Source organism: Vanessa tameamea, chromosome 23 (assembly GCF_037043105.1).
Source record: "Vanessa tameamea isolate UH-Manoa-2023 chromosome 23, ilVanTame1 primary haplotype, whole genome shotgun sequence".
Classification (NCBI taxonomy): domain Eukaryota; kingdom Metazoa; phylum Arthropoda; class Insecta; order Lepidoptera; family Nymphalidae; genus Vanessa; species Vanessa tameamea.
The window spans coordinates 2,367,359-2,379,727 of NC_087331.1; the positions used below are offsets into that span (position 1 = coordinate 2,367,359).

At 31.4% G+C, this 12,369-nt stretch overlaps 1 protein-coding gene across 1 annotated transcript in view; it reads right to left on the reverse strand.

The window, feature by feature from the left end:
* The window catches only part of LOC113397669 (pikachurin), a 190,537-nt gene that overhangs the window by 43,637 nt on the left and 134,531 nt on the right, over nt 1-12,369 (reverse strand). Inside the window, exons 4-5 of the mRNA XM_064218608.1 lie at nt 10,794-11,161; nt 9,380-9,491 (exon numbers count right to left, since the gene is read on the reverse strand). Coding sequence (XP_064074678.1) covers nt 9,380-9,491; nt 10,794-11,161 — 480 coding nt within the window. The remainder of the gene's footprint in view (nt 1-9,379; nt 9,492-10,793; nt 11,162-12,369) is intronic.

A 12,369-nucleotide genomic window follows, 5' to 3' on the forward strand; every position in this document is an offset into this window, starting at 1 on the left:
AAGGCGGGCGATAATTTATGTTAAATACCTATAGATATAACTATTCACTGTTAAAAAACCTTTTATACCTTTTAAATTTGCTCTTACTGCTCCTGTTTTCCTGGTCATAGAAATCTATGTTACACAAATCGTTATATAAAAGGTATAAATTCCAAGTGCACGTGTACAATTTATATAATAAAGAAAATGAGAAGGGAGCTTATCATGAGGTATATATTTATTTTATAAGGCTTATTTTTTTTTTTTTTTTGTTGCATATAATTTCGAAACGGCCTAATTTACTAAAGTATTCTTTCGAATGTTATAAATAAAACCCAATGTTGATCTATATTAAATGCCTAAAGTATATTACATATTTATTTGAATTAGGAATAATAACGAATTTTTACTATAGTTTTGAAACTAATTTGTAATTGATAAAAACTGTTACGTATGAGTTTACCACAGAAGATAAATACATGCTATCGCGCACTTTTCTATCGACTGTTTTAAGACCTACAATCTTTCAGTACATTGTTTTGATGTATGTCTTAGTTTAAGCCAGAGTTAGCCATGTAAGCCTAAAAAAGCAGTATTTTTGACTAAACACCGTAATACACATAGTTCAGCCATTTTGTCCAAAATACTTACAAATGAATAAAAACCTTTTTTGTTTATCACTCTTTCTATTATTAAAGCAATGCATCAAAATATGTTAAGTGGTTTAGAAAAAGGTTTCGAATATACAGACAAAAATTATTTTATACTTTAAGTAAATATAAAATGGTTGTTGGTTAGTATGAAGCTTCAATAGAGTACTGGTTTACGGACCAAGCGATGTAAGAATTCGCAGGTTCGATCCTGACCCCTTGGTATATTGGCATCCCCAATTCCAGCACAAGGTTTAAGATTAATGGGAGGGGTGAATAGGAAATTCCTTAAAAAATAACTGTTTACTAATATGTTTGACATTAATAGACTTCGACACTGTTAAACCGATTTAAATGAATATTTCAATATATACTTGTATTTTTACGTGGAGGTAGTTATTATAGTATTCACTGTGCTGTAACTGACCACTAAGTTTTGGATGTGGATGGATATAGAGGAAGGGAATGACCAAAGAAACGATGGATGGATTGTGTGAAAGACGACATGGCTAGAAAGAATGTTACTTGTGAGATGACGTCAGACAGAGGAGTATGGAAGAAGAAGACATGCTGCGCCGACCCTAAATAAAATTGGCATGATAGTTTATTATATACCCAAAAATTGCGGATGCAAAATTGCTGTCGTAAAAACATATATGTACATATGGATAATAATTATATTATGGAGAATTCATAATGAAGTATACGGGATCGCTAGAATAGTTAGTAAACAGAAGATAAATACGTTGAAGATATCATATCCATAGAATATATAGATTTAATTGAAGATTACTGGATAACTATTTTATTGTTCGCATAGAATTTTCCATCGAGTTTTTAGAATAGCAAAGCCTCTACGCTCAGGGTTGTGTCGACAGCAGTTTTAATTAAATTCCAATTAGATTTTTTTTTACATTTCATTATGTTTTCGTTTTAATTCGTTTTAAATTAGCAATTTATTTTATCTCGTTTAGTGTAAATGTTGAAAATTATTCTTGGCTGATTTAAAAATTAAACTTTTTCTATAACAAATTAGTTTATAATATTTAACTGTACCTATGTTTTTATTGAACTTTAAAGAAATACAAAATAAATACTTTAATTAAAATGATTAATTAATTAACAACAATTGCTATATTATATTCGATTATATATAACTAGTGAACCGTTCAGTTCATGGACCGGAAGACCCAGCGTGGCTAGGCCTCCCACAAGGTGGTCCGCCGAGCTGGTTAAGGTCGCGGGAAGCCGCTGGTTGAGGGCTGCACAAGACCGGTCGTTGTGGCGATCTTTGGGGGAGGCCTATGTCCAGCAGTGGACGTCCTTCGGCTGAGAGAGAGGGAGATAACTAGTGAATAGTTTAAACCCGTAAATTTTCCCTTGCAGTCAATGAACTCACGGTCTTCTTACGATCGTAATGTACGACCGTTCCATCTCGGCTTTTCTAAACATGTAATATGAATACTAGATATCGTTGAAATCGGAAGAAACTAGTTTAAAGTGGTTCGGGCAAAACAGTATAAATACACTCGTTGGAAATTATTTCCTGTGGCGAAGCTGCGGGCAATGGTCGGTGACGGTATTTAAAAAAAATATATTACACATGAAATACATTGCCGAATGTTTTTTCTGTATAAATTGTTTGTAATATACAAGTATTTGAATCCACGCTTACGAAGGAAGACAAGACACGCTTTAAACAAAATATAAAAACCTAAATATATTTTAGTCAGCTAAATCTGTAATCACTGTAGTCATATGTGCTTGCCTTATAAAACCAATGACTCTTGATAAAGATTTAAGATTATAAACTAATAGTTTTTCAGAAAAAATAAGAAATCAATAAAATATCACGAACCACCGTTACAGCGTTATTTCTAAAATTTAGTCGTCTAAAAGTGTTATTATTGGAGGTAGAGCGAGAAAGACTGCAGATATGTCCGAGGACACGTGACACTTTATCGAATCGTCATGCAAAAGAAAGATAAAATTGTGTTTTAAATATATTTATTTATATTTGTAACTACGGGCACAGGCGACGAAACATCTCAGTTCCCAAGGTTGGAGGCGCATTGGTGATGTAAGGTTAATATTTCTTACAACGCCTTTTGTCTATGGGCGGTGGTGATCAGTTACCATCAGGTGGCCCATTTGCTCGTCCGCCTACCGATATCATAAAAAAATATATTTATCTATGTGAGTATAAGTAGTTGCTAAATGGCTATTGGTATATCTCTTTGAGATCTATAGACTTTGAGACTGTTGATCTATTAGGAAAGCTGGTACGTAGGTATAATTTATCACAGAGAAGTTATATATTTTCCTTTTCTGTAGCTCGATGATATAAAACTCTGCAGTAATAGTCCATACATGACATAGATGTCACTGTAAATATTAAGCGATCGCCATGAATGCTTTATAGCATTATATCTTACGACATTTTGCATTGGTGTAACGCTGCGGTTATTGAGACCGTTTTTATACTGCAAAAAAGAGCTGTTAGAACTATTTATAATCTTGGAACTCGAGACTCCCAACGGTATATTTTTAATAGAGTGGGTATACTTACAGTTGCTTTACAATATATTCATAATTGTATAGACACGAGGATGAAAGGTAAACTAATATAACCTAGTTTCCGACTTCGCAAAGTTAATACATCCTTCCTTGATCACTGTATTCGATTCTATAATAAGATTCCACGGTTATTTTTAACTTGGCCCAATTTAAACATGTAAAGCTAATATCAAAACAAAAAAAAAGGTAAACAAGGCATATCACTCAATACAATATTATATTAATGCTAAAAAGCGAGGACGTAGTATTTGTGGATGTCTGGGCAGGATATATAAAAATCGAATTGTAATTAAAATGGTGGAAAAGAGAAACTACTGAGATTTTTTTCCCGGTTTTTCTCGATGGAATCTATTTTCCGAACCAGTGGAAGCTTTACGTTTCAACTATAAATTTCAACATAAGCTGAGTGGTTCATCAATTTGGGCATCACATTCTCCGTGTCTTTTGTTATTTTGTATGTATATATTTCTATGATCTGTAAAATGTGTACGTCCAAATAAAGATTTTTTGATTGATTTGATTTATGATAATGCAATACTGTAATATGACAGTTCAAAATTACTTCTATGACCCTACTTGAATCCAGAATGTTTTGATTTTGATATTAAATGTTAGTATATACACCGGGAACGACACCTGCCGGATGCTGCTAGTAGTATATAAATGGGATATCACATTAAAAGTTTTGTACGTGTTTGTGCCACCCCTGTTCAATAGCATAGATCACGACCCCTCGATATCACTTAATATAATTCAAGGACCCTGCATTCTTCAATACCGGGACGGTAATCGAAAATCCTCCCTCGGAACGTCCCCTCAGGGAGGGAAACTTTTATAGGAGATAATCCAGAGTCACGTCTAATAAGTCAGGTATGGACACTTTTTATGTAGTTCATTTGTATTGAATTAACAGCAAAAGATCGTATGTGAAAATCTTATATACAAAACTAGACCAGAAGAACTGATTATTAAGAATTATTTCCTTATTAAAAATTTTCAGTTAACTATTTCCTTTGTAAATAATATAAATAACATATGTTGGCTGGACAAACAATATATTCAGCAATTATCAAACATTCATTATTTTATTTTAGTACAAAAATTTCCATAATGGACTTTTAATTTTATTTGAAACATTTTTGTAACCGCAAAGCCCAACTGAAATAACTATTAAAATAAAATTAAATATATTATTTATATCAGTATTCCAGACTATTCCGTGTACTCAAACACTTCGAGTAATATTTGAGTATATATCAACGTGACCAATAACAAACTATATGTTACATACATTTATATATGTGTTCAGAGTATATATTTGTAGGTAATACATCACTTTCACTTACATTATGTAATAATCTATGAAATACCGGAAGACGCGCTATTAATAGTGCTTCCGCGGTTACTTCCGACGTACGACCGCAATGTTATGAATTATGGCGCGGGTATCAAAAGAGGTCAGTTTGATTTGAAATGATATACATATTTTCATTGTAAGCTGTTTGTAGGTGACAAGTTTGCATGACTATCACGTGTTTAACATATTATTTGTTTAATGTAATTATATAACAAAACAGAAGTGACTGCCTCGTGGTCTAGTGACTAGATCTAAGGCTGCATATCCTGAGGTTAGGGCAAACCGCAGGTCGGGCCGATGAAAATTTATAGGAGTTTTCTATCAAATTTTCAGTATCAGCCTGGAGCTTGGAAGTTGGAAGTGTGTACACTCCCGTGCCTGGTAAATAACGTTAAGCCGTTGGACCTGCGCCTGAACTCTTTCCGGTCGGATTTGCCGTCCCATCGGATTATGCGAGTGAGGAAGCAGAGAGTGCATAATATGTCCTGTAGTTGGCTCTCCTTTGATTTTGGCCGGCGTGATCGAAATCGGGACATTATAAACAAAACATTCAACTCTTAATATATTTTAGTTATGTATTTATAATCCGGTCAAATTAGACCAGAAAACAAGAGTGACGATACATAAACTTACTTAAACTTGGAAAAAATGTTCAAAATATAATTATAAATAAAATGTTGAAGTTCCCCACCGTTTCTGTGTATGGATTTTTTTAAAGCATTTTTTTTTTGGTACACTTCTATAAACAAAAACTACTAGTATGATATCTGACGACTGCGAAGAAAAAAATCCAAATCGGTTATCAAGTTATTGAGACCAAAATCTATGAAAAGTAATGAACACATTTGTGGCAGTAATAAAAATTGCTTTCGTTGATTTCCCGCAAAACGGTATGTCAAAGAACATAATTATAACAATTTGAAACCACCTAATTACCTCAATAGAAAAAAATTAATTATCTCAGGTAAAGTCATATACGAGTAGTCGACAAACATACAAAAATATATATTTTTATTTAAAAGTCTACATACTGTGTTTATTATTGTTAAGACTGTAATGTGATTATGTAATATAAGAACTTATTATTTTTACTTTATTTGGTGGTAGAACTTTGTGCAATACCTTCTGGGCAAGTACCACATCAAATAGCAATGATGAATTCCCGTTTGAAGGGCGAGTGAGCCAGTGTAACTACAGGCATAGTTGATGTAAAATATATTTCCTGAGGTTAGTGGCGTATTGAAATAAAAGATGGTATCAATGATGTTAAATTAATTACAGTAACAATATCAATGAGCAATTGTGACCACTTCCAATCATGCTGCCCATTTCTCAGTTCGCCTACCTATTTTTTATAACACGATAAACTACAATTGCGATAAGTTAACATAAAATATATAAGGTCTGAGAGATTACACTAATACCTTCATTCAATACGAACGCCTCGCTTACTTTGACATTCAAATTTATTACAAACATTCTGAATTAGTGATAGACATAACATTTTATGATAATTGCTATGAGAAACTTTGACGTTTAAATAAGGGTGCTCAGAAACGTTGCGTTTCCATGTTATTTGTTACGAGGTATTTTTTATAATAAAAAAAAGATTCTAAGTAACATCTTTGATATTTTATGTATTTGGTGAACATCTTTTTCTAGTATAATGGATAATTAATAAAATAAAATGAGATTTAAAACAATTACAGGTAAGTAGACATAGAAATTCAACTCAGTAGTTTCATCAGCGAAATTACAAATAATCATCTATAAAGTTAAAATAACAATTCTAGAAATGAAAACAATAATTAAAATTGAATCAATTCAAGTATAATATTTTGTTCAAGTGTGTTTTTCATTTGTGCTCTTAAATCCGTAGTGAGCCCCTGTATAAAATTATATTTTAAGGAATCGTAAATAAAGTTCTGCTCAGGCAAATATTGTGTAAGTCAATAAATATAATACTAGAAACTAGAATAATAATAAAACCCACAGAACGAGAAATTAACCATATTGTTAATGAAATTAAATTATTCAGATAGTGTGTGCAATATTTGTATAGTTGTTAGCCCTTAACAGGATTTCAAACATTGGTAGCCAAGAATTTGAAGGCGTCGTAAAATTCGATTAGTTTTCTTTGTGCCACAGTGAAAATAAAATTACCTTTGTAATTTTGATAGGGTTAAGGCGTGAATATACGTGAAATAGCTTCATTTAAGTTACATTGATTGCTTTTTTCTCTGTAATTGTTATCAGAAAACATAAAACAAATAAATATTAACCTAAATTAAATACAGCAATTTCATATGTTCACCAAAATAATAAAAAAATATTGGAAATAAACATGTAAAGTTGCACCTGAATTAACATTTCTTTTTGGTTTTTTATCACAATATTTTTTATTAACATATATAGAATATTAATAAATACAATTCGAAAGGATTTTTTTTTTATTTATTTATTTAAATGCCTTATTTATTTATTTATTTATTTATTTATTTATTTATTTATTTATTTATTTATTTATTTATTTATTGACCACCATAAAGATAATGGGACAAATGGGGGACTTAATGCCTGAAGGCATTCTCTGCCAGTCAACCTTTAGGTCAAACAGAAAACCATGAAGATGGTAATTAAAAATGAATTAGCAATATATGCACATACTTATATAAAACTACATAAAAAAACATATACATACATATCCATATAGTATCTACAAAATAAATATAGATCTATACTGTCTATCGTAAAAACATATATATAGTATAACAATAGTTTATTTAATAATAATAGTGCATAACAGAAGTCATAAGAGCTTTCTGACAATATGTGCTCACGTAGACGAGTTTTAAAAGTAAATTTTGAGGTAGCATTTCTAATATGTTCGGGTACTTTGTTCCATAATCGGACAGCTTTCAGAAATAGTTGTTAATTTAATAGCTGAGCATAAAGGCATAATTGAGGAAAAATGTTCATTTAAAACATTAGGAGAAAGTGTTGAGACAACAACTTTTCCTTCACGCTTGTTTAAACCCATGGTTTGAAGGAACTTCCATACAGTGGACGTGGAAGCATTTGAAATATTTCTGTGACAGTAGTGGCGCTTTGCTGTTCTCACCATCATATTACACCTGTTACGAGCAACTTTATATATGTACCAATTTTCAGCACTTCTTTCATTTTTGTATCTCCTGAAGGCGCGATCACGTCGTGTCATGGCCATACGCACTTCTTGCGCTATCCACGGTGCTGGTGGCCGTCTTATCTTAATCGGTCTTAGTGGAGCATGTTTATCGAAGAGCAATAAAATGGACGAGTTAAAATGGAAAAATAATATTTAAAATTTTGAATAAAAGAACGTTTACGTAACTTTATTACTTTACTGGAAATTAATTTAAAGTCTTCTAAACAACCATTTACTTAAAGACACAGAAGGCTAAAATCATTAAACAAAGTGTTACGTGCCAGTTTGATGTCTTTACTCTATAGTTTTCCACCCTTGAATTCTAAGTCTTAAGACATTATAATAAGGTATATATTCTATAAATATATACCCCAAAACCTACTTCGCAATATGTGGCTCTTACAAAACACGATAGCCGAAGAAAAGTTTTAATTGGCTACGAAAGAGACAACTATGCTACGAACGCTACATGACTACGACGTAGCACTTGTGGTTCACGAACTACGAAAACTTATATGCAGTTGTTCGCGTAGACACGTAGTATAGAGCATATTCTAACAATCTATAAATTAATAGACAAAATTGGAAATAAGACTAGAAGAAAAGCAGTAGTTAGAAGCATGCAAATCCTTATATGTATGTTTTCCTCGAGTTTTCAATCATGGTAATTTCGACCACTATGCGAATGCTATTATTTTTAATGTGGGTTTATTTGATCTCGGGGTTTTCTAATGAATAATTATAAAATTAAAAATAATTAATGTTAACGTTACACAAACAAAATTGTACTATTTTAAATGAAAAAAATCGATTCTCCGATTTCAATATGTAGTTGCAGACTAACTTTTCGTGTAAAATGTTGCTTTCCGGAATCCTTTGATCTGACCACTAAACGTCGAACTTCGAAACTACTTTAAAATATTTCTGCCAATGTTGCTTTCAACCAATAAAAACCACTTTAATAATTATAATTGCAAATTTAAATTAGTTTACAAAACAAGTGAAAACTTTGAAATAAATAATGTAGTTTTAATTTATATCAATGATTGTGTGATGATGATGTACAAATCTAACTTACTTTGTAGTGTTAATATGTATATAACCTGTTTCATTCTTACTGTAATACTGTCAAAATATAATATTAAAAGTCGTTACCCACAACTATGAGTAAAATTAATATAGTTAATATAATTCTTGTTCAACAAATTGTTTGTCTAAATAGAATCCTCTGTATATCCATAAAGAGCCATTGTTATATATATAGAAAATATATTTGTAAATAGAAAATATACATATGTGCGTATGATGTACAATATAATATAAATATTTTAAGCTATCGTCTAGACATGTCATGTCCTCCAATAAAGATCTAAAAGCTCTATCGCTAAGAATATAAACATACTTCTTAAACTAAATAGCTCATAATAATAAAATAGAAAAGGGTTCAGTGTAGCATTACTGAATCCAACTCAAAAATAATCATCAGAATCGATTCACGATTAAAACAGTTCTACGAGAACATGTAATAAATAAAATTATAGTGATATAATAATTATATGAAGAAAATTATTTACGTATAGACAACCTCCTCCTTTTTATAATTAAAAAAAAAAATACGTTAAAACTTACTGGGTTTGCATTTAGTGGATAGCGGACATGAGCATCGGGCGCCGTTGCATGTGTCACAGTCGCAACTCTCCACGGCCGTTGTCCTTTCTGGTGATGATGTAGCTCCCGGCACCTTGTACAGAAAATAATATAAATTTATTTGAATTCTCAGTAATACGGAAAATAAATTCCTTCCGTTCCCTGTTCTATTTAAGATATTTGAATCGAAATTATTCAAATAAACCGCTTTTTAATATTATATTAATATTCTTATACAAAATTATTTGGAATAAGCATTCTTCAAATCACTCTAATATGTGTTATTTGTACACACATTTGTCAAAATTCCTCGCGATGTTTTCATTCACCACCAAATAAGAATTCATTAAAATAAAAAATTAGGCACAAGAATATTCAATAGTGCTTAGTTAATCTTCTATTATTTTAGAATCTGCTTTATTGAACGAATCACGTTAGAAATAATGAACAAGTCAGAATCATATTTATGACGTCACTTATGATATCATATTTATCAGATATATTACTTCAGAGATATTGCTTTCAAATTTATTCATTGGTGTGGATCCAAACGTAAGTAATTTTTTATTTGAACTAAGCATAAGTTACTCTGGTTCCATCGATTGGATCGGAATAAATCTAACGAAATGTAACCGGAAATATTTATTAGAATGTCGAAATTTGTTAGAATTACTCCTGCTCACATACTACAGTAACAACCAAGTTTTGTATAATTTATCCGGAAATATCTATAAGAATTAATTTACTGTATTTTTTATATATTTACGTTTGAAACCAATACGCATATGGTATTACGTTAAATATACGTAACAGACTATTAGAGTTCATCTCGTATCTCATCCATGAATTGATGAAACGGTGATTTCTTATTAGTCGATTCGGTTCGATATTGTTCTTATATCATAACTGTACTGATGTCGCTCCATAAACTTATTTGTGTTGTTATGATATCCTTACTTTTTTGGTTTTAAAGTTTTGTTCTAAAATTTATTGACTTACTAGACATTAAAACGAGACTTAGAGTGCTTTGCGAACTCGATCACGGGATCATAGCAATCTAGGTTACATGATGATCAGTACGTTTTATGTACAATGAAAAAAAAAAATTAAAACTGACAATACATACATCTGAGTATCGCATCTTAAATTGTCATTTAGACTGTTACACGAGGCTTTTATTTATTTTAATTTTTTTTTTATCTTCTTGTGTGCTGTTGTAAGAGAGACCTAAGAATAAGCATGCTTATTTATGCTAAGTCTGCTTTTTCGTTATTGTATATTTTTTATTATAGTACTTGATATGCATAAAGTGTTAAATAAATGATTAAACTACCACTACTGCAAGTTTTCATCAATCAGGAGATTAAAAGTAAATAATGTGTCATAAAAAACTTACTTTTTGCTCTAAACTAGGTCCAAGTGTCGTAACTTTAATCTTAGCTGCTTCGAGCAAGGCGTCATTGATTCTGTCATCGGCTATGATATTAATATCTATTTTACTAACTCCGTCCTCGATGAGACTCTTCAGGCCATCCACTTCTTTGGATCTTTCGCCCGTAAACGTATAATTAGGTTCAATGTCATTGCTTAAGAGGGTTGGCAGTGTGGCGGGTCTTTGTATAACGTTATGTTTTTCGCTTACATTAGATATACTAAGTCTATTGGACGGGGCTATTTCTAGTTCTGCTGAGAAAGATACGTCTTTCTGATAGAGGACATCCTCATGTTTGTCAGTGTTCTCCGTTGTTTTGGTTGCGTTTAATTCTGAAACAAAATAATCAATAAATATTCATACAATAAAAGTTCACATGGATTTTTAAATATTTATAAGGTGGTGGGATCCGACTGGGTACAAAGGTAGAGACTGTGCGTTACGGTGACTGTGCGTTATAATAATCGCTAGATTGTACACGCTGTACAGTGCATGCTTTGTCATAGGTACGTGCGTTTACACGAATATACGCTGTATGTACAACTTTTGCATTGTAAAGATTTATATAATTTACTCTCGATTTGGGGTCATACTAACAAGTAAGAAATGTTAACCATTCCTTACATCGCCAATGCTCCACCAACCTTGGGAACTAAGAAGTTATGTCCCTTATTATGTTGACTGTAGTTACACTATCTCTCCCTTCAAACCGGAACATAACAATACTGTGTACTGTTGTTTAGCGGTAGAATGTCTGATGAGTGGATGGTACCTACTCAGACAGGCTTGCACGAAGCCCTACCACCAAGTGAATTATATATTTATATGTGTGCTGTAGTTTGCACGTGTTTCGTCATATTTTAAACAATGTATGATATATTATTCGTTTCTATTTTCCAATTGACTCATAAATTTCCAGTATAAAACTCTTGTGTTAAATATTGTAGCTACATTTATGTATTCGTACAAAGCTTTGTACTATTGTTGTTATAAACTAAAACGTGCATAGGCGCCTGGTATGACTGGGCGCTAAAGCACGTACATTATTATTCACGTAGACATAAATTCACTCGAGGACGCGTAATGCCAGACTACCTAGTTATTGTATAGTTAAGAGCACTGCGGTTATTTAATTACTATGTTAATTTAATGTTAAAAATAAATAATTATTTTTGCTTCACGTTTTGTGTAGGCAAGGATTTGTTTTGTCTAACTGATTATGTTTTTATTTGATGCACGCCTACTAGCATACGTAATCGTAGCTCAGATCTCGTACAGAATTTTAAATCCATTGAATATAGTTCCATTTAAGTGATTAATAAAACATTTACACACATTTTGATACAAATGACACATGTATACAAAATTAAGCTATTTTTTAGTATATTGATTAGCTTCAATATTGATTTTTAATAATTTGACGTGTATATTTTCTAGAATGAGAAAGTTTTTGTTGGATTATCATAATATATTATTGTATATAATATACATAACATTTCATTATTTTGATATATTAATAATTTTATTTATTCTTACTCAT